Here is a 24,178-nt window from a genome sequence, read left to right on the forward strand (position 1 = left end):
TTTTTCTGCAATCCTCATCACAGCTCTCCCGCATTTCAGTTCTCTCAGGGCTGTTTTCTCCATGATTAACATAATGATTTCTATCTGCATTTTTTTTTTCTTCAACTGAATGCCGGAGCAGTGGACACGTGATAACACAGATGTCCTGGCTGTGTGGGCTGCTCACCTGACTCTCTCTTTGGAGTCTCCGAAAGTCTCTTTGAGGTTGGTGAGGTCGGGGTAATAGGCGGCCGGCGGGGATATCACCTCCAGCAAGCCTGAACTCAGCTCTGTAGAAAACCTGAAGATGGAAGGAGATGTTGACCATGTGACACATGTTCCCCACCTTTCTGTGCATCTGTCAGGAGGTAGAGGTGTACTCACTCTTTCTCCAGGCCAGCAACCACGCTGTGAACGTAGTCCACATCAGTCTGCGGAGACAAACCAAGATAGACACATTAGACAGCTTCACGTGATTTTTTAATTCGTGTGTGTGCTATGTCTCATTCTGTACAAAGGTGAGATCTCACCTCCCCAACGAAGACAATAATGACACAGTCAAGTTTCTCCTCCGGTGACAGCTTGTCTATTAGCGAACGCAGCGTCTCTGACAGATAAGACTTCACCTTCCGCTTCACCGTGGGGATCCCCATCACCATGGTAACTGAGAAAAAGAAGTGTGAGGTGAGAACAGGAAGTGTCGAGGGCTGCAGATGTGGCGGTTTAACCAAGTCGATCCAAGACCAAATAATCTTTGCTTGTTAGACAACGACTAATTACACTGGCCCGAATCCACAAGAACAGAGACGCGTGCCCAGACTGACAGATGGCGGTGGGAAGGATGACTGATGGAGGTAGTTTGGAGTGCATTTTCACTGCCTACCATGCTGCATGTTACTAAAGAAAACTGGCTTTCAGCTACAATCTTACACAATGTGAGTAAAGCAATTTATTTCAAAAACATACGTTTCAATTGACAACTAAATGTAGAGAGTCACTGAATCACCAGGTGGAGGCAACAATGTTTGGACTTTACACAGAGGTAACAAATATTTATGATAGCTGGCACTTACTCAGTATCATTCCTTATCTAGAGATCTGCAATGCACAACTAAATTAGTTTATGAGCTTTTACTGCCATCTAAGTAAACAAAGGCAGACGGGCCAAAGCCAACAGCAATAAGAAAAACAAACTAGAGAGCAGAACTGAGTTTCAGAGAGGGTCTGGCCACTTTAATCCTACCAGGGTTCACACACATTTGTACACACACATTTTCAAAACATTTCCATAATATTTTACTGAATTTCCATGACTTTATTTAAGTAGTTTAAAATGGGCAGCGATACAGCCGTACATTGCTAAACACGAGCATTCCAGGCATTTGCAAACTGCTGGCGCTTACCAACTTAACTCGCTTGTTAGACATTCCAGTCGCCACTGAGCTCCATATGCCAACAGACCAGAACGGCACATACGGGTCCATGGCAAAATGTCAAGATTATGTGCCTTTTTGGGGGATAGAAAACCAAAGATCCTACAGATAGGGCTGCCCCTTGAAAGTCAGAGATTTGTATCATCAGTCAAGAACCCTCAATTGACTGACAATGTTTTCACACTTTCCCTCTGAAGTGAACCGAACTCAGACCACCTTGGGAAGCTTGCAAGGATGCAGGACGAGGAGTAGTTTGGTCCACAAAAGATACTGCACGTCTCCAGATGTGGAGCATCGAATACATCACATGGCGACAGTCTACAGCGCAGAAACACTAAGGTTTTCCTCAGTTTCAGTTCACCTGAAAGCAAGGGGCTTCATAACCGGACATTTTGGTCCCCAGATTTCGCTGCAGAGTAAGCACTCTTGACTTTGATGCTACTCTTTGGTACAAACAGCTGCGGACGTGATGCGGCAGCACAGGGGAGGAGAAACTTTCCAATGTAAGGCTCCGTGATAACACTATCTTCTCTCTTCTGCTTGGAGGTGGTGACTTAACAGCTCACAGATAATTAATACGACAGTCTCTGGGTTTTGTTTGATATACAGTGTCTGCAAAAATGTTGTTGCACATTTCCAATCCATTGTTAGCACCGTTAGCTTGTTTACTAGATTACATGAATGCTGCTGTCGCACTGAACGTCCCACTGAGCACCGTTCAAACTTTAAAACTATATATGGAAAAACGAATGGTCAATTTTGACAAGTTTGTATGCATTTATTTCTTGTTAAACTAACGTTTGTTTAATGGACATGTCTAATAAATGTTTTGCAACTGTCTTAAAAAAGGAAGCTGGGCTTCAACAATGGGATTCTAAGTAAGAGGAGTGCTAGACCCAAAATCAAATTAGTATATTCCAAAAAAATAAAATTCAATAAAACTATACTTATATGTTTTGGCACAGAGCCTCCATCAGAGCTTTTCTGCATTTTCCTGTTTCTGTCTTTGTGTGACACAAGTTTCTTTTCCCCCAAAGGGGAAATGACCAGAGAGTAAAAATAAAGGATGTAGCTACTGTGACATCACCAACTGGTTTGTGGACTGCTGTTTTGAGGTCTCAAGTTCAGCTGTCGCCATCTTAGTTTTGTGGAGCCAGACGTGAACACATTTGGACAAGAGCTGCGGAGAAGCTTCAATTACTTTATTAAAAATGAGTCTGTCAAAACATTAAAATGTGGTGTTTATTTTTTTCAAGCTAATGGTCAAGAAAATCAGCATCCTACACTGTGAGAAGTTGGTTGTTTTTTACTTGTTAAATGACCAAATGATTAATCAATCAATCTAAACTGTCATCAGTTGATTTGTCAGTCAACTCAGCGAGCCAGTGAAATGAAAAATACATTGTCCCAGTTTTCATCCAGTGTCCCTGTGGTAACTGATCATTTATCACTTTACATCAAAGTCCCTGTCTTTTCTCTTTCTATAAAAGCAGGTAAAACTGTGTCAAATGTTTGATGACTCTTCCTGCATTTACAAAAGTTCATCCAATTAAACAAGACGTAGGACAACTAGCTGGCGACACCAGTTATATTAAACCGCACTTCATCGTTTGTGGGTTGTAGCAGCTAACAGAGCAATATGAAGAGAGAAAGAGAAAGAGATGTGTGTCTGGATATCAGTGGGGAAAAACATTTGTTTTCATTTCCAAAACAATGTGGCAGGTTTAATTTCCTTCTCCTCTCCTTCGTCATTCTCCTGATCTAATGATAAGGGAGGTGTGTGGAGCTAACAATATGCTTAGCAGCAGACTTCAATGAAGCTCCGTCTCGTACTAAACTCTAAGCTAGCCGACTTTTGAGCAGTCCAATCAACACCTAAGATTTGACTTATATACCTATTGTAACTGTACACCACGCAAATATTCTGTTTAACTGGGAAATACGTCACAGTACAGAAGCTAAAGATGCTCCAACTTCCGTCTCACGTCAGCAAAACCCACTGATCGCAAACATTAGGCTGATGATGATCTGTGAGCACAGAGAGGTCACAGATATTACATTCAGCTGAGGACAGGCTGTTGAAGGGAGACAACAGCAACACATAGCTGACAGGAAAAGACAGCGACTATTGTTATCTCCTTATCGCTCGATGGTGGTTGCAGCTAAACAGACAGCCTCTTCTCTAGTGTTGAGAGAGTACCCACAGCAGACTGTTGCCGGCCTAAAACCAGTTCATTTTACTCGCTAGGATACAATGATCACTTTCACGAGGAAATGAGAGAGCGGAGAGCGGAGAGCGGAGAGCGTACAGCGAGGCCACACTTCTGCTGATGTGACTGCAAATGCGAAGATGAGCAAGTTATCAGGCCGGTTATGTGACAGCGAATCAGTGTTTTTTCCTTATGCTTAAGAAAATAAGTCAAGACAGCATTGTGAGATTTCCTATTAGCCTGTGTGCTCTTCATGTTTAGCTTTTGTTTCCTCCATACATGGTAGACTTACAAAATTCAAAACCTATGGTGACAATCAGTGGGCAGGTTTCTGTAATGTTTCACTATCCCAGAGAAAAGGAAAACAAGGTCAAGTGTTGTATTATTGGAGGTTACAGACAACTTGCCCTATAGGCACAGTAATGATCGTGAAACACATGGACCAGGGCTAATGGATGCATGCGTGTGTGTGTATGAGTTTAAAAGCCGTGGCATGCTGACTGAGCTGATGCGGGGGCACAAGGGGGGCCTCAACAAAACAAACTTGAGGTGCAGAATGAGCGAGCATCACGGTAGACTAGAGAAAGGGTGCAGAGCGATCTGTGCAGCGTGGAGAATCTGTCCCAGTTTTGCTTTGTGTTTCTCGCACTAAGCTCTGTGTCGTATAGCGACACCCACCACCACCAAGAAAGTAGGTCGAGGATGAAAGGAGAATGTGGGAGGAAGGAAAAGAGACAGAGAGTGACAGAATAAGGGAGGGTGGCAGACAGTGAATGAGTGATAATGCATGCAAGTGCGGCGCGGGCACGACCAACTCCGAGACTGCCCCTCCCCGTGTCCCTTGATCAGCCTTGACGCCTCACTCTGTCATCCTTTCATGTCCTTCAGGGAAAAAAATAAAAAAGGCAAAACAATCTACATTTCTGCCCGCTTCTCTGTCACATCTGTGAAAAGGACTGATCTGGTATGCCATGCACGAAACAGAGCTGGTGTTTGGCTGTGTTTATAACATCCAGCAAAATACATACATAATTTCAGCTTCATAATTTGCTTGAACATAGTATGGAAATGTTTATTTTCATACACATTATTTAGATTTAACATTGAGGTAAGAAAGAAGCTGACCTCACTGGATCTTTGCTTATGGTGGGAATAATGACGCAGGCATGTGTGCAGGCAAAAACACTCACTTTGACTTAAGGACTTAAGCAGGATTTATACTTCAGCACCAGCTACGTCCTAGCCTACACACCTGGCCTACACCGTTGTGAGCATTTATACTTGTGCGGTGGTGCATCTGTGTCACTCTGCAGTTACACCTCCAAAACACTAGTTGGCAGCGGGGTTTCTTTCAGGTACTATAAAGTTTAGTTCATTCAAATCACACCCAAAACACACATTAAACATGACTTAATATACAATTTCAAACACAAGTACACAAATCAGCTTCACTATAACTCACAGCATTCACAGACAAACAATTGTCTTTATCTGGACACATTTTCCCCACAAATACAACATCCTAATGTTTTTAGCACAAGCCTATGACATTTCACATTGTATAAATTAGCCTAGCAGCTAGCGGACTTTTCCTCTACTCATATGAAACCAGGGACAACAGCAACATTTAACAAAGGTAACGGTACAAAATTCTGCTCCATTACAACTCACAAGGGTTCACTGACAAAACAACTGTCTTATACTAAAAACGTTTTCCAAACAAATACAACACGCTAACATTAATAGCACAAGCCTATGGCATTTTACATTGTATAAATTAGCCTAGCAAATAGTGGAGATTTCCTCTGCGCATATGAAGCCAGAATAAATCACACACGACTTAAAATGCTATTTTTGTGGAGGCTTTATTGTCTTCACAATTTATTGTTTCTTATATGTGAAATTAAAGTAAATAAACACTTCCTTTTTTACTCAGGGAAATGGTTTCAGCTTACAAAAACAAACAGGAGGTCAAGAGTTACATGCAGAAGTAAAAATCCTGCTTTAGTTTTTTATGTGCTTTTTTCAAATGTAACAAATAACCAAAGTAGGAGTCCATGGTAAACACCATAGAAAATATATATCTAGGATTTAGAGAGAAAATATATTATTTGTTATATCAGTTTTAGAGAAATGCCCCAACCATTGCAGTTTTTAAATCCAAACTCAAAAACTCATTATTCTGTAACACTTTTGACTAAATGATTTTAAAACCCAAACCAGTTAGGTATTCATGAGTCCATGTGTTAAATGTCCTTTTAATGTCCAGACATTCACAGTGAAGCTGTGTCCATGTCTTCTGAAATAAGGACAGTCCACTTCTCCTATTTTCTGAAGAATATTACAACTCTATACCTCAGGAAAAAAGTCATCTTCTCCGTTTTATATATATCCTTGATTATGTCCATCCATTGTTTAAGGTTTGGAGGCTAAATGTTTTAAATATTTTTTGCTCATTCTTTTACTGTTTTTCAATTATACTGTTTTATCTTTGTATTTAGTTGTCAACTTTGATTAAAATTGCAATTTTGTATTGTGTTGTTTTAGCTTTGAGTTGAATTGTACTTTTGTTCTGTGTTGTTTTAACTTCTCTGTACGGCACATCGAACCTACCTGAGTATGAAATATGCTTTATAAATAAAACTGTCTTGCCTTAGAGGTCGAAAAATTATTAATTAAATATGAAAGATGTGGATGAAGTATAATAAAAATGTATTCTTGTGAGAGACAAAAGGAAGCAATGTCTATTTGCTCTATCCTCAAAAGCAGGAGGGGTTTTATTTGTTGTTGTTGTTGTTTGAAGCTGTGTTTTATGCATATTTGATGTCCTTGTTTGTTTGTTTGTTTGTATCTATACAACCAAATAAATGTTTGCTTTTGATATGACATTATTGAAAAAGAAGCCCTTTTTAATGATTAACTAAAACCTTACTTTGGTGAAATTTAAAAAAGCATGACTGTCATGATTTGGGGTAATTCAGGCATCAATGGGTCTCATGTTATTATACCAATTATGTTTTTCTCATGAAGAGAAGTGCTGCTACCTGGGATGAGAGGCATCCTGAGTAATCTGGGTGCGATATTGAAACTTTTGAGCTTTCAAGCTGCACTTTGTATGTGTGTAGACAATCCACAACCTGAGTAGATAACATATTCATAATCCTTTCATTTTTGTAAAAATGGTCACGTCGCTCACATTTTAAATTTATAGGATCTTGTTACTTAAGTGGTTCATTCAATAAATTGAATCTCCAACTCAAGGTGCCTGGTTAAAAAAAAAAAAGCCATTTATAACCAGTCAGAGCCGTCATAAATCCTACTCCCCATTATATGGGGTGAATCATCCGACCAGCGATGTACTGGGGACCTTTGCAGAAACAGTCATATTACTCCTTGTTGTGTTGGCTCTGCTTGTTTGCGATTTAACACTGCACAAAACAGCTTCACCAATGAGACAGGAATGCAGAGATTTATCAGCTGAACACTGGTATCGGCCTTGTTGACTGCCATAGGTCTATTGACAATTAAGATGACATTCGCCACTGGTGAATGTCATCTTAATTGTCAATTGTTGTCAATCTTAATTGTTTTCCGATATTTTTCTGCTGTGTCGCATCAATTTTGGACAGACTTAAAAGCAGAGCATGAGACAAACGGCGTCCCACTGTCCCGGGGAGGATAGAAAACATGTTTGGAGAGAACAGAGATCTTCCCTGGGACGCCGTCGGGACAAAAGGACGCAATAAACTCACTATTAGCGCGTTAGAGGATGCACTTTCCCTGATAATGCTTCACTGTTAACAACAAATCTACATTAAAATCAGCAGGAGGAGAGCTAGTTAACGTTAGCATAGCAGCAGGTAACCAGAATTAATTGCTGACGGAGGCTGCATTGAGTTACGATATGATGCGTTCAAGGTCTTTTCAGTAAAAATGACGACAGGGCGAAGGTCAGTTTTAACGTGAACATGATGTGTGCAAACATAATCTTGGAATTTTTTTAATTTATTTATTTTTTTTAAATACAGTTATTTGAAAGAGAAATTTGTCAATGTTTTTACAGCAATATAAAACAGATATTAGAGGGGGAATTATGATGTATTACATACATTTAAAAGGCTTTTGAGGCAATTATTCATTCAAATGTTTTTGATGTGAAAGACTTTATTGAAGGGTGTTTTATAAATTTGCAAGGTTGAATTTGTGCTCATTCAAAGACTGTGTAATGAAGGGTTGAACAACTTGCTGAGTTATTTTCTTATAATAAAGATTTCTCTGGCACAAAAAGTGGGAAGAAACAACACATGAGCTATCAATAAATTATTTCAAACATCGGTTTTGGCCCAGAGTTTCACCACTGATGTTACGGAATTGACAATATTCCCTTTTAAACACATGATCAACAGTGTGAGCTTCACAGCCCGTAGGTGAAAGGCGAATATAGACAGAGGTCGCACATGCACACTGCCTGACAAGCATCACAAAGCACCCACTTCTTGGGCGTGAGTAAACAACTAACCTAATCATTATATTCCAATGTCAACAACAAGTGGGTAGTCGTGATTGTGACACTGCGTGTAGATATCTTAAGGTGAAATGCACCAAGAAACAGATTTGCATGCAAAGCTGCTGTGACATGTGTTACTGCTTACAGCTAGAGAATAGAATCATGTCCTATTTTCTCCCTCAGTGTTGCATTGCAGAGATGCAGCTAGCCTCAGAGCCCACTCAAAACAAAAAGGAGGTGGTGTTCTTTGAAATTCAAGGGAAGTCGGTGGTGGTTGAAATCTTTGGTTTGTGTTTGCTGATGCATCTTAGCAAAAAGGCCTCCTGTGTTAGAAGCCTCAGGAGGTGTAACTTGTCTCAGATTAGCTCTTGTTGATTAGATTGTGTTTGATTAATGAACTGAGATCACAAATTCCCCTCTTCAGGCTGACTGAGTCATGAGAAGAATAAAAGGTTTCTCTTGAACTGGACCCTCTGCCGATTGTGTATAAGCTATGATATCAGAGACAATAAATATGATACAGGTTAACCAGCAGAGAAACAACAAAATGTGCAATACGAAGTTCACGTTACTGTCAATTGATGCCTCTTTCACACAGAAGCAAAAACCACTGCTGCATAATAACAAATACAATTGGCAGAGCAATTAGCAGCAGAGAGTGGGAAGCCAGCGAGGTGTCAAAGCACTGGCAACAGCTAGTGTTTAGTCATGAAGCCTGCATGGAGAGCGGTTAGATCTGAGGGAGAGTGTGAGAACCTTTACATGTGTTTGGTCCTCGCAGGTTCAGATACACGACTCTCTCTACACTCTCCTCAAGCTGACAGAAGACAGCAGCGTCTGCAGCACAAGGAAATCGAAATTGGGGAGAAAAACATCTTCAACTGTATCTTGTGACATGTTTATTAGCTGATCAGTGTAGACAAATGTTGGTGTTGCTTGGCAACATAATATGTACTGACTGCACGTAAAAGGGCACAAGTTGGCAAGCTGGTGGCTTGCTAAAGGCCGTATGTGCGTTTGGAACGAGCAGGGCTGCCTTTACAATAATGCTCTTTTGTTGGTTTCTGTCTGAAAGGGGCTCCAGTCGGGCTCCGCTCCAACCGTTTCAGTTTTAGAACAGAGCTCTCTGAACTGTTTCGTCCCATAATCCTTGTTCAATTTAAAGTGAGATGATGTCCTAATTTGCGCAGCTATAAATATCCCAATGTCAGATGTGCTTAGACCAGCAAAGAACGAGGGGGAAATTTAAAGGAAAGACAGAGGTAGACTAAGGGCCCTGACACACACCAAGCTGACAGTCAGCCGTTGGTCAATGTAGGGCCGTTGGTGAGTGTCTGTTGGCAATAGTTGGCCCTTGCCAGCAGTTTTTTGGCTGATTCTGCATGTTGGATTGGCGTCAGAGCTGGTGGAGCCTGTAGGTGAATGAAAGCAGTTAAGCTCAGTGCTCAAGAAGAGAAATGGAAGTGAGGAAAGCAAACAAAGGGCTTAAGTAAAGAGGGTGTGAGATGGAGACCATCTTGTTATATGAAGTAAGATTTTTGTTTTAGCCATCGAGCTCTGGTTTGTAATTGTTTGTATTATCGTTCATTAGCGCACGGTAATTATCCTTTGTACATTTAACATCAGGTTGTGTTGTTAGTGTGCTAACTGGCTAACTAGCATCTTGAATCTGTCCTGTTGCGTCTTCCAGGTTCCCTTTTTTAATGATTTACACAGACTACTGCCACCTGCTGGTAAGGAGAGTTATTTCCTCTCACGCAGGTGCAAAACGTACGTGCTAGTTGGCCGTGGGCTTTAGTCTTTGCAGTGTGTGGAGTATAACGTTTTGGCCGACGTGAGGAGAAGCAACAATCAGCCTTCTTCACCACCACCTCTTTGATGTCAGTTTTGTGTGTCTGGCCCTGAAGAGGAACAATGAGCGATAGAAAAAAAAGGGTAATCTAAAGGCATGATAGCCAGTGGCTAATCAAGTATGTCATCCATGGAAAGCAGAGGGGAAAAACGCCTCAGAGGCAGTCATGTGTTTCTGCGACCCACCACCACCGCAGATTTCCACAATCACTTCCCAGTAGCAGTACCTCCAGCTTGGCTGTGCATTCCAGCAAACACAAGTGATAGTGTTTAGAGTGGGAAGCTGGTGAGAACAAAGCAGTGGGCAGCCACAAACTCTGACATTATCAGCGGCTAGACGGTCTCTAGGGAGAGCCAAGAAGAGTCTTAAAGGTGAAAAGTACCTGCCCACCTGTCAAGGAACCAGACAGACTGGAGATGACTAAGAGATGGCAATGATAGGCCTCGCATTTTTCTTTGTATCCTGTGGGAATACCTTGTACTCATTGATCAAACAGGCTACAGGCCAGGGACAAGAAACTCCCATTTGTTCCCAACATGTTCCTCCTTCCCTTCCTCTAATTTGTCTGGGGCCTCTGTTCTTCCCCCTAGGTCATTGTCATTAGGAATGTGGAAACCACTTGAGCTGTTCAGCCCCCAAACCTGCGCCCCAAATTCACTCCACCCATCACACTCACAATGCCAAATAAGTAATCCTCTTGGAGAGGACTTGATATAGCAGAGGTCACATGCTGAGGGGTGACAGAGAGAAACATTTAGAAATAAAAATGGGGAAGCTGAAAATAGGAGTTGACAGAAAGGAGTGAAAGAAGAGAGAAAAATCCATATGAGCAATGAGGCTAATGACAGACAGCAGGTTTGACAGGACATGTTGCACTTTAAGCCCCATTTCCACCAAACACTTTCAATATGGTACTTCTGGAGCCAAGAGTAACCCTTCAGACATGGTACCTAGACCCTAGCGTTTCCACTGCAAACAGTACTCTTAAATGTGGGCGGGGTTGTTGTCATTCACTGCTCCGTCCAGCACTCACTGTATTTCCTCATTACCGATGACACAGATGGAAGTCTGCACCTCATTTAGAGTGAGTGACCGTCTGCTATTGACCAATTAACGAACTGCAGTGTTCACAGCTCCACCTTTTAGTACCAGATCTATGTGCTAGGTACCCCAACAGAGGGGCGACCCAAAATGGGGATGGTACAGAATGGTTCCATTAGTACCATCCACAAGTCTTTACACTGGAAACGGGAAAAAAGCGTACTGAACTGAACTGTACTGCTCGGAGGAAATGGGGCTTTTGTGAGCCTTGTAAAAGTTTTGTAGAGTCCTCACTGAACTAGTAGTGAAGGAGTGTTTCCTGACGTGAGCTTGCTTTGTATAGCACTTCTCAAAACATTACAGTGCAACTCTCAGGTTCAATAAAAGAGAGATGGACAACAGATGTGCAAACACAAAGTGCAAGTCATAAATATAAAGCAGAATAGAGATGTGAAAGCAAAAGGGAAATCCCTGTTCGATCGAGCTAAGAGACAGGATACATAACTTGTAAAGTAAATGGGAAATTTACACTGTACATACACTATAATCATCTCCTTGTGAAGATCTTCAGAATGATCCTCATGCAAAGCTCAGTCCAGAGGGGATACTTGTTGTGAACAAGTCACCAACTGAAAACTTGTTGAGGCTTGATTCTGTCCCTGGTGTAATGAGGATCTCTGGAGGTTTTATATTGTTTGTGTAGCACGTATATTCTGAAGAAAAAGCCTCATTAATCAGGGAAGTTACTGCTGTGCTGAATGTGCTGCGTGCGTATATGTGCTTCTCACCTCCTGTGCGGCCGAGACCAACCTGCACGGCGGGGTGCAGGCTGCCCTCATTGTTGAGTAGATGAGGCAGGTGGTGGTAGATATTTGGCACCTGGAGAGGTTTCCTATTTGCGAGCTCCTTCAGTAGTTTCTGCGTCTCATCTGAAAGCAAGCGCACAGAGAAGGAAAGTTAGGGCCTCTTCTTGGTTTCATCAAATGGAGACAGGAGTGAAATTATGCTGACTTATAAAGCACCACCTGTTAATGTGCTCTGGTGGAACAGTGATGCTATAACACAGGATCGATGAATAAAATATCCAACTATACACAGCAGAAAATCTGACGGTTTTATGAGTATATGAATTCTCTCTGGCTGCAGGACCCTGTTTCTGCTTGTGACTTATACCATACTGCATGGTGTACACGTTCATACTGTATTTCCCTTATGCAGGGTTTGATGCTTTGCAATAGTCCACTGCTACCAGATATAAGACAGTTCATATCATCTAATTGACTTTCCATTTTCGATAGAAAATTAAAATCTAAAAAAAATGATCGAACAAGCACAACAACTGCCGTAATAGTAATTCAGATAAAAGTAAATTGACAGATAATTTTCAGTTTCAGAAGCATAACACTGGCATTATAACGCCACTGAATATAAAATGAAGTTTTCATTTTAAAACTGGCAGACGATGTGCAACATAAGCTTAAAAACAAAACTGCAAACTCAACTTTTACGGTTTTTTTTTAATTAGGTGCTGTGCCAAGGAGTGAAATGGTTTTGTGATTGCTGTGTTTCCACCCACTGGGTGGTTGTGAGGGTTGACTGGGACAAATTTAACAATAGAAGCCTGTGAGGAATCACCTGGTTAGACCATCCTAATGACAAGACCTGTTTCGCTCTCTGTATTACTCTGGACTCAGTGTTGCTCCAAACACTTTCCAGAAATTCAAAAGGGGCCAATCAGGGATTCACACCCTGGGTGACAAGGTTAGCAGCCAATCAGAGACTGCTCTAGTTGAGGTAAAATGCAGGCCACAGTTTGCAAAACAGTAATGGCGGCTCCGAATCAACAAGCGCTAACTCTAACATCAGTTGAGTGTAAAAGCTCAGTTAGAGTTAGTGAGTCTTTGTGTGTTCGTCATTTACCTGAGAAGTTTGTGAGAGCATCTTTGCTGCTGTTTGTCTCAGCGATGGCGCGTCTGAACTGCTCGAGGATGTTGTTGAGCTCAGACGAACGCTGCAGCGTCCTGTGCTCGGCCACTCGAAGGCGCTCTTTCAAGGCATGGAACTCCCGCTGGTATGCTATCAGCTTCTCTGTGAAGAAAAAATAAAGGTAGGGTGCTTTAGCAGGCGGTACATAAAGTTCCAGAAATTGAAAATGAAACAATGATCTGATAGAAGGACCACTTTCAGCTCCAAGAGGCAGGGTTCAGCCACGAAGTAAAAACATCTACACAGACATGGCAGATCCAACACTTGGAAGAGAGCAGTATAGTAAGTCTATCAGGGTGGTTAAGAATTTTCAAGTCTGTGAATTCACATCTTCCTATTTCACTATGGTGCCAGTTTCAGAGACTGTAATCCGTAATGTTAACTGAGCAGTGAGTGCTCTTTCTCAGCTCTCACATTCATATGATTACAAACACTCACACCTGGCAGCTGCTCAGTACAGACAGTTCTAATCTGACCTTTTCTGATCAGGTTTACTGGAGCACTTTGGAGCAGAAGTGCATTGGATCTGTGGAGTACTTCAAGAGAAGCGGCTGAGGGGAAAGGAGCTACTTTTTCAATTTCATCACCAGAATTTCTAAGATTGTACAGGGATTTACAGCATTTGTCCCACACCTGCTCCTCAAATCTCTGGGCAACTGCAGCACTACATGATGATATAATCGACAATAACACAGCACTCAGGAGCAGGCAGCTATTCACCGGCAGCGTGTTTTTTAACTGAAAATTACTTTTGTGGTTTAGAGGCAGTTTACAGTGAACATGTGAGAAAACCTGCCCCTTGGAGGGCTCTTATCAGGACGCAGAAGTTTAGCAGTCGGTGTAGGAGTTTGAAAGAAGAGGCAGTGAAATTCTGCGGAAAAGGGAGTAGCTGTGGTCTGCTGGCTGGGTGAGATCATAGATACATGAAATGAGCTGGTCACAGTACAGTGAGTTCCTCCTGCAGTGTGACTTGTGTTGGGTTTCTTTTCTATTTACGTATTTTTGTTGTCTTTTACCTGACCATTTCATTGCTTTGGTGTTGTGTAAGTACTTAGTAACCTTTTAAAAAAAATGTAATTTAAATAAAGTTTATCATAGTAAATATGATATCATAGTGATGATTCAAAGCCAAGAAAGCATGCGTGTGACAATGATTGATAAGCCTAAAAAGCTTGTCTCAGGGCCCTTTCACAATTACCACGTTTGGTCCGGACTTTCTAATTTTTCAGTTTGATCCAAACCAAAATTACAGGTGTGACACCTCCCCTACACCATAGTCCAGACAACCAAACCTTTGTCTATAAGGGTGCTTTCAGACCTAGAGTTGTCTTGCTTTGGTCCGAATCAGGGACTACTTTTGTTATAAAGTTGTATAATTGCCTAGAGTTGGTTCATGTTCTCACGGAAGCATTTACAAGAGGACCAGACAAAATGCCTTGTGCAAGAAAGCTGCTCGTGATTGGTCAGAATTTCCATGTGGGAAAAATCCAGGAAGTAAACAAAACGTTGAAGAAGAGTACACTTGAAAGATAAATGTGACACTTTCTAATGTCACAATGGAGGGACAACTACGCAGGTTGATTTTGGCGCTGCTCATCGTGGACTATATTGCTGTCATTGTTCATTTCAGTCAAACCACACAGAAAATGAGGCGTGGCTCCAACTAGAAAACAATGTTTTGATGCATTGGATGTGCTGAATGTGCATATTAAGGCAATACAGGGGGAGGTGCACATTAATAATCCTCCAGGGGCCTCATTTATAAAGCTTACTTACGCACAAAAACGGGGCTTGAAAGTGGCGTATGCCACTTCCCACGCAAAGGTTGTGATTTATAAAAATAAACTTGGCGGGAGAATGTGCGTACCTGTAAGCAAACTCTGAGTCATGCGTGCGCACATTTTGGAGACACTGGGAAGTGGCGATGCAGATGGCGAGGTGAAGCGGAGTCAGATTTTTATTGATGTCTCACACAAATTTAATGTCATGCTATATCCACCTTAGATCCACGTTGTCATTGAAATTAAATCCAGCAGCCTTATTTTGCGCTTGGAGTGAGTGATAATTGTTTCATAAAAATGTTGTAAAATCCAACTCAAATCCTGAATTGAAATTCTTTCTAAATACGTATTTAATCCGCACTGCCTCTAACGTCTCATTGTCCACTCTGTGAGCGCAGGAGGGGAAGAGGATGGCGCGACTGCATGGAATATATTTATGTATTTAGCTAAATATTTCCAGTGCATTTATCATGTCTCGAAATACAGCCATTAAGCACAACCGTTACACTCATTTCATCAGCCCTACTTAGACATGTGCTGTTCATGACAAAACCGGCATGAAGAAACGTGTTCGCCTATTACACTTTCATCTTTGAATTGTATTTCAAATTACACATTGTATTTTGGGACAGGGATACCACTGGTTCATGCTGTAATTCAGGCTGGGTGTCTGATCAGACTAATTGCCATAAACATATAAATACTGCGGTGACCCTCGTGCGTAATTGTGCAAGATGGCACTGGCACATACTCCTTTTTGCCTCCACCTTTAATAAATGTGATTCTTTATGTCGCTCATCAATGTCAAACATCCTCAAATTTAAAAGCAACACATTAACTACAGGTTGGTAAAGGAGTAGAAATATTTGGTCTACCTTTAGATCAGACCACTTTTTTTTTCTCTGTCACTGTCCGTGCAGTCCCACAGACACAGCTGACAGCATCAGCAGCGCTGATGTGTTGCCACTTTTTTTGCTTTATTAGTGATCCCGCTGCTGTAGCCACCAAATAAAACCTTTCTTCAGTCCTCCACCTCCCGTTAAAGGGTCTCGAGCACAGTCTCGGAGAAATTCCCTTTTTTGGTTTGTTTCTCACCCGTCGCCGTGACTCACAACTAGAGAACACTCGCATGCCGGCTTATTTATATGCAGATCGCATTCATGAGGTGATTTGCATGACCATTTATGGTTGAACTAGGGCGTGTAGAGAGCGGAATATGAGGCGGATCTGGGTGCGCACAACTCCAGGAGGTCTGTGATTTATAAAGAGAACATTGCGTGCAAGTGTGCGTGCACACGGTTTTATAAATCAGATTATTTTTTGGCGCATGCCATTTTCAGCTTTTGGGCGCACATCAACTTTTAGTATGAATCCTAAGCACTCTTTTATAAATGAGGCCCCAGGACTGTAACATGCTCATGTTTAACCCAAACAATGTGTCATGTGACTGCAGTTGGTTCAGATCCAGGTCGGAACACGTACTCACCACAAACAAACCGCACTAGAATTTGTTTGTAATTGCACCGAGACCACCTCTTCAAGAAGGTCTCGGTCCGGTTGTTTTGGTGCGCATCTGCATGCAATTGCTGTGTTCACACCTGCCCAAACGAACTGCACTTAGGGGGCAAACGAACTTGAGTTTGACTGAACTGAACCAAACAGGGCAGGTGTGAAAGCACCCTAGAAGAAGTGGTCTTGGTCCAGATCAAACTTCTTGACCAATTATAGGAAGTTTTAGCAGGCAATCGTCTTGTGATAAGAGTGGTGTAGCACCTGATGTGTAGTGTGTGTGCTTGAGCAACAGATAAAATGACAATGGCTGCAACCAGAACAGAAAGAAATTAGCCGTTAAGCTGTCAACTGATAGTAAATTTAAAGTGTGGGTTTCAGTTTGTCCATGAACAATGCAACATAACAAAATCAGCACATGGGTAGCGGAGGATACGACTCACAAAAACTGCAACACTTTTTAAATGATTTTCTAAGGAGACAAGAGGACGGGAGAGCTCATGTACGTCATGTCGACAGGATGGTGTATACAATGTATAGTTCTTTAGTGGACTCGCATAGCTGCAATGTGGAAACCAAAACTAAACAAATAAAATGTGCACAATGTAACGAAAGTGAGAATTTGGTTCAGACTTTCAAGTGTGAAAAGACCCTTAGTGTCAATATTAGAAGTACAGACTTGATTTTGTTCCAAAATTCATGAGGTTACAGGGAGAGTACAAAGAACATCTCAGGTGTATGTGTGTGTGTGTGTGTGCTAGGTGGGGTTGTGGGTTTGGCCAGTCTCTGATCTTCCTCCCTGGGTAGATTTATCGTGCCCTTTCGGAGAGCCCTTCACTACAACAAAACCCAGGCTCCCTTTATCTCCGCCTCTCCATCACTCCCTCTCTGACTGAGCTATTGTCCATCCACTCTGCCCGGCTCCTCTTTCACACAGAACCATGTTGTTCCTCCTGAATGTTGATCTCTAAGACACACAGACAGATGCTGTCATTTGGCCCAGAACCTCATGAAAAGGGCAGCTTCAAACCAGAAACAGACTTTCATCTTCACCTCACTCCTTTGATTGGAGGACTCCAGGCCTGCTGAGATGAAACCACACCTGTAATCCCACTGTGCAAAGAAACAAAAACACAGAGAGCGCCACAGGAGCAAAAACAATAAGTATATAAGGTTCCTATTTAGCTATATGTATCCCCTGCACAGACGTATAGAGAGGTGAAACTGTCAGCGTTTGCATATATCGAGTAAAACCACCTTCTCTTTCAGGGAAGTGCCTCTCTCATTACCTGAGCAGTGTGTTAATGCCAAGTACGCTGGGCAGTGTTTACACAAGTCTCCTGACATTTTAGTTAAATGTCACCTTTGATATGCTTTCATTGCTGCAAAACAAGACTTGACCTTGGCTTCAAATAACAGAACATACAGAACCTTTCTCTTAAACAAATCAACGTAAAACTCAAGTAGCGTTGTGAATGGGGGAAATACTCTACTGGTATGCAGCCAATGGATGACTGACTGGGTACACGTAACGCATTTAACAATTACCTGAGGTCTGGAGCACATCTATACAATCTCATTATTCTTCTCTGCTCTCCAGATCCATGAGTGGTGGGGGAAGGGCTAAGTGGCTACACTCTACCTCTGAGCAACAACCTCTCCTTTATTCTGTTTCCATCCAGCCTCATATCTTAACATCGCCTCATCCCTTACGTCCACATTCTCATTTCAATGTTTTTTTTATTGTCCATTATGTGTCGAACTTTCTACATTATCATCTGCACATCTTTCCTGGCCTACACTGCCTTGGCATTCCTGTGATATTGTGCCTTGACGTGTCATCCTTGGTTCCTTTGCTCAGTTCATTTGATTTATTAATGAGATACGTGGGAGGAATGGGGAGTCAGAGATATAATGGGGGTTCAGACAACTAGCCTTTAAAATGAACAGACTCAAGGCCTCACACTCACCCACGGAGAAGCACACACACACACACACACACACACACACACTTCAGGCCAAAAGGGAGCGATGCTGTTCCTTATAAAGTCTTTCATTTGGCAAATTTTAAGTTAATGTGCTAATTCTCATTTACCAAAGGTTCAGTTCTGTGTAAGGATGCTCTAATCTATTAAATAAGATGATAAGTGGTACTTCAGAGTATTACCTAAAAAAAAAAAAGTTGTAAAATGGAGTCAGGCAAATAGACATCACTCATGTACACAGCAGCCATGTCGTGATTAACGTAAAGGTTACTTTTACAATATCATAGTTTACAGATTACTAGACACCCTTTTAAAATGTAATACGCAATGAAACTTATTTCTTTTATATTAGGTTTGAGTACTTTTTGATTACTTTTATAATGAACCCTTAAACTGGCCAATAAAGCTGAAAAATGTCCATGAATAGGCGAAAAAATACAAAGCAACAGAACAAATGTTATTTTCTACTCTAAGTTTTAAACAGAATTGAACATATTTGGATGTTAACCCCTTTGTAATCACCAACATTTTGTAAATTAACCGTAAATTAATTACATATAAGCACTTTTCTAGTCTTCTGACCACTCAAAGCCCTTTTTACACCACAGTCACCTTCACACACTGGTGGCCGAGGCTACCATACAAGGTTCCGATGGAACAGCCATCGCCAGCAATTTGGGGTTCAGTATCTTGCTCAAGGATGCTTCGACATGCAGACTGGAGGAACCAAGGATCAAGCCACTGCTCTTCCGATTAGTGGACGACCCGCTCTACCTTCTGAGCCACAGCCACCCATATATTTCCTCATTTTCTAATTTGATAATGTAACTAGTTACTCCCCAACACTGACCACGTGTTGCCTAACAAAACAGATGATGGGAAATAAATTATATGTTCAAAATGAGCTGATTAACGAGAGTTAAATACAACAACAGTCTGTTTTTAAAGATACAGATACAGTCATGGCATCAGTTTGGGCATACATGACAAAAACATTATGTTCTATTTAGCAAGTGCCCACATGTGTACTGCGACATGATTGCAAAACTGACTCTTGCAAATTTGTGCCAACCACATGTTGCTGCTAAAAAAAAGTTCAGATGAAGATGATAGATGAAACAAGGAGGCGTCTGACTGTATCTGCTTTAAATTGAAGTTTGAACTACAAACAGATGTGCACACTTATTCAAGACCTTGTAAGAAGCTTGTATTTGGTTATGTGTTGTTCATGTGTTTCTTTAATTAAGCTCCTGTAAACATACAACACATCTGCAAAACGTCTTTCCCAGCAAAGAGGAACAAAGAAACAAATTTCACCCTTCTGTATCTCCAATCTGTGACAAATGCAAGTCAAACAACAATATACTTTGCACTTATTCTGGAGCTGTTCACTAATCTAGTCATTCTAGTCATGATTTTTTTTTCTGGGGTTTATCATAGGTCACTCTCTCCTGACGGACTTGGCTCTTTCTGGATGTTTAAAGGACTCTTTAACACTTCTATCATGCAGACAGCTCTTTCAATGGGCATGGTGCTAGCCAAATAACTCATTTTAAAGGACTGGAAGGCATCTAATACTCCATGCTTCAGAAACTGGCTGTGTGAACTTGTTTCGGTTACTCACGTGAAAAAAACTGTGATTTAATCATCCAAAATATGAATAGAAATCCTCTTTTGTAATGTCTGGACTCAATGAGTACATCTGGATGAGAACAAATGTGATCGTGTTCATAAACTGACTATAGATTGTATCATAAATGAATCAGAAGTTAGAAGACTTATATATTAAAGCAGTTGTTCACTTTTATATTAAAAAAAATTCTATATGCTGTAACTTTCCCTATATTCACACGGCACTAACTGAGGCAGACAATCAGTGACAAAAATCCTATTCCTCTGCCTACTCTGTTGCCTTGCAGTGCTTCTAATGGCCTTACTGTACAAGAATGAAGACAGCCAATCAGAGCTGAGGAGTCTCTAACACAGTTGTCAATTATGTCGATCACTGCTCGTCATGAACGGCGGTCAAACTGGGCATCGCTGACCACATATAGCTCAAGATAGTGTTACTGCCCATCTCTCCCCTCAGATGTTTACAGCAGCATATTTTAGTGTGGTGTTTAGCTGTGAAATGAGGAAGTTGGTTACGGCTGGTCAGTGGTGCTTTGTGTTGGCTGAACTGTTTCGGACACAGCGGCCAGGGTTGCAAACTTTCTCATGTAACAGCTGAACAGTACACTAAAATATGTTTCTGAAAACATCTGAGGCGATGCAGTATGACAATCTGTGTTTGATCAGCGCTGCTTAGTTTGGCAAGTGATTGACAGGTGCATTAGAGACTCCTCGGCTCTGATTGATTGTTTTTGGTGCGCCACAGTAAATTTGAATGAATGCTATTAGAGGCAGTTGAAGAGGAGGAGGAGGAGGAGGAGGAGGAGGGACATGATTTTTTTCACAGACTGTCTCATGTACTTCAGAACACAGTGACAGTTTCAGTTATTTTTATAGAGGTTACCAACTGTTGCTGTAAACATGCACTTAAAGCTCTCCTTTGCAAACAATGTTTAAATGCACTTGTTGATTCATAGTCACAACATGCTTGCTGTTGTTACAACACTGTGCTTACTCACTATGACCTCAGTTACAGCGTTTAGGTATTTGCGAACTAAACGTTAGAGAGGGAGAGCTGACAGGCAGCACCTTCAAACTCCCGTCGTCTGAACCTCACAACAGCGGACAAGGATGATCCTAGTGCTGAGAAATACTTTACAGAAATCCAACCATGAACTCACCAGGGTGTTAAGAGTTTTATCAGTCGATCCATTAGTTCATCAAAAGCCCTCGCAGTGATCTTGTCCTCGACCTCGCTCTCCCTTGCTGATGCATGCTGCTGACTGCGGACTCGCGAGTGCTGATGAAGAACTTGTGCAGTTTACGTTTGCATGAGTGAGAGAGTTGCAGCACATAATATGCAGATGTCTTCGTTAAAGCTAAAGTTTGACTTTTCAAGCACATTTTTCACTTTGAAATATACAACTGCCCACTTAATGCTGTCCAATGTTCTTTTACAGTTTGTCTGGACAAGATACAGAACCCCGAACTGCTCCTTGTGGCTGTGTCGTCAACGTGTGATTGTGATTGTGAGCAGCAGGTGACCCCTGAACAGTAGCCTCGGCCACCAGCGTATAAATATATGTGTAAATGGGTGAATATGACACTGAGTGTGAAAGCACATTGGTTAAAGGACTAGAAAAGGGCTCAAATACTTAAATTCTGGATGAAAAAAGACATCAAACCTCAACTATATGTCTGAATTAATTAACATGCTATACATAGTATAAGCACTATTTTTCATTCCTTAAATATGTACTATGCAGGAAAAACAATGATGTACAGACCCAAACCAAAGCAATCCCTCTCAATTATCACTTGTGACCCACTAGAAGTGTTTGGTTATGTATTTTACAGGCAGTATAGGTAAAGACTCTGACCTCTGTCTGTTGTCTGTGCTTGGGACATTTATGGACATATACCCCCAACGCTCAGGCGAGGTCAGGGCTTTGTAAAGAGGTAGCAACACATGGCAAACTGGTGTGATAAACACACATTATTATTGCAATATTCAACTGGGCCTATACAAAAAGTTATGAATGAATTTTTAATTGACTGTATCAGGATGTTGTGTGCACCCATTTCCTAATAAAGAGGCAAAAAATTATTTAATTCAATTTATTTTAATTTAATTTAATACAATTTAATTCAACTTAAAAAAAAAACCTTCACGGGGAACCTATTTGTAGCTGTTTCCGTGTGGGAATTACTGATGTGTGACACATCAAAAAACCACTGCACAGAACCAAAGGGAAAAAAAAACGCGAATACAGTGAAGCGAAACACCAAAGGATAGTGAATCTGTGGTTGGTTTTTACCTTCACTTTTGCTGCTGAGCGTGTTTCCAAACAGTAATCTACAATCCTGCATAGTATAACTTAGATATTACAACAAAAGAGGTACTTAACAGAGTGATCTCTCAAATTCATGATTCATTTTCCTTGAAATACAGGCTTAGCTAAATTCCCCTAGAACTACAGATGACTCAACACCAGCTGTTCAGTGGAAATTGTGTTTCAAGGTCAATTAACCCAAATTACCAAAAAAAAATAAATAAATTTCTATTGTAGCCATGGATGTGGTTTTATCTGCTGAGGTTTGGAGTTTTCTGCCCCCACCCCAACAAAACGGGAATAAAAGGAGTTTTTGTTTGTGGTGCTGACAGAAAAATGACATTTTAAGACATCTTAAACAATGTGCCTTTACAAGAAAATGTCAGAAAATGACTGAGCCAGACTAGCTGTTTCCCCTTGATTCAGATCTTTGTGCTAAGCTATGTTAGTCTGCTTCCTATTTACTGTATAGACATGAGTGGCATCAATCTTCTCATCTAGCTCTCTGCAAAAGACTGAATAAACTCCAGCTCAAAATACTGCACTGTTCCTTTAAACTGTGATTCTGCCCGCCAAGTGTCCCGACTTCAGTGCAACAAAACCTGGCAAGAAATGGATGAAAGGGTCAAAGCACTACAGAAAAGCCAGTAAGGCATGTCATGTGTTAGTGCCTTATAGCATAGGCTGGTGAAAGAGTCTATTCTGAGGAATCCAACACTCATAGAGAATTCAGTTTTTCTTGGAAACGTTGATGCTACTATTTCCTTTGTATATGGCAACACACACTTTTATTTCTATCTCTACAAAGGCAGTTATCAGGTGTTGAGCCAAAATTATCATCCTGAGTTCACGTTCACTGAAACTCTTTGTCCTTCCTCCTTTTAATGCACCCTATTTAAACTCTGAATCGGGGCACTTTGCCAGAAGTCCCATTTATCAAAATACTTTTTTTCCCACCTAATTTCCATCTCAGCAGACTGTCTCGGCGCTCTGACAGAAAGCCAATTTACCTCAAAAGCACTTCAGCTTTTATTCGCATTAGACTGTGAAATAAGCAACCTTAACAAATCTAACTGTCCTTAAACTTGTTTGGGTTGCTGAAAAGACGCCGTGTCATTGAGCCTGTTCTAATGAACTCAGATGAGCTACAGATTCCACCTGCCGCACATGCTGTCGGAATAAGATGCACATGTATGCAAAACATGCCCCCATGCATTATCTCATGTATGGAGACCCTCAAGTGATGCACCTGCCAGCCACGTGGTTGTACTGTGCAGCTGCTATGTGCAACACAAAGCATTTAACCAGGATGTCATCTCTAAAGTAGGACAGATGGTGCAAAAATGAACTTGAGATTAATAGGATAAAAACAGGAAAAGCTATATATTGTGTGGCGCTTGTATCCGCTGGACAGAAAAGATCCAATCAATGTGCTAGTTTTGAGTGAAACTAGTTAATATAAACTGAACATTTTTGGTTAAACAGTCTCACTAGGTATAAATCTTGCAACACTTATCTTCACAGAGAAAAAACGCGCACACCAGCACACATAAATGATACTGCACACACACACACACACACACACAGAGTAGTAGTATTGATCTTTGGTGGTATTTTCCTGAGGAGAAGTGCAAGTCGATCCATGAGTAGGCGAGTGATACTCCCTGAACGCTTCCCTGTAGTTTGCAGAAAGAGAAAACGCACACCTTTGTCTCATTCTGTCCTTTTTTTTCCCTTCTCAATACACCACAACCCTTTCACTTCACTTTTAAACTTAAGTGCAGGGCTGTGAGGTCAAAAAGAAAAGTAGCATCAAAAGAGGGCTGGATTAATTTTTGCCCTCTTGGCAACTTTCCAACCCAGATTCTTCATTTTGCTTCCTCGCCGTGGGCTCATTGTTTCTTGTGACCTCCACCCACACTTCCCCTTTAACTGTGCAGTAAGTCATGAT

The 24,178-nt window shown here is 41.3% G+C and overlaps 1 protein-coding gene across 1 annotated transcript in view; it reads right to left on the reverse strand.

Moving 5' to 3' along the window:
* mgat4a (alpha-1,3-mannosyl-glycoprotein 4-beta-N-acetylglucosaminyltransferase A) overlaps window positions 1–24,178 on the reverse strand; it is a 48,365-nt gene that overhangs the window by 13,927 nt on the left and 10,260 nt on the right. The window contains exons 2-6 of the mRNA XM_033617692.2: window positions 12,943–13,110; window positions 11,811–11,951; window positions 510–643; window positions 364–410; window positions 167–280 (exon numbers count right to left, since the gene is read on the reverse strand). Coding sequence (XP_033473583.1) covers window positions 167–280; window positions 364–410; window positions 510–643; window positions 11,811–11,951; window positions 12,943–13,110 — 604 coding nt within the window. The remainder of the gene's footprint in view (window positions 1–166; window positions 281–363; window positions 411–509; window positions 644–11,810; window positions 11,952–12,942; window positions 13,111–24,178) is intronic.

The sequence above is a fragment of the Epinephelus lanceolatus genome, chromosome 14, assembly GCF_041903045.1.
Source record: "Epinephelus lanceolatus isolate andai-2023 chromosome 14, ASM4190304v1, whole genome shotgun sequence".
In the NCBI taxonomy this organism is placed as follows: Eukaryota; Metazoa; Chordata; class Actinopteri; order Perciformes; family Serranidae; genus Epinephelus; species Epinephelus lanceolatus.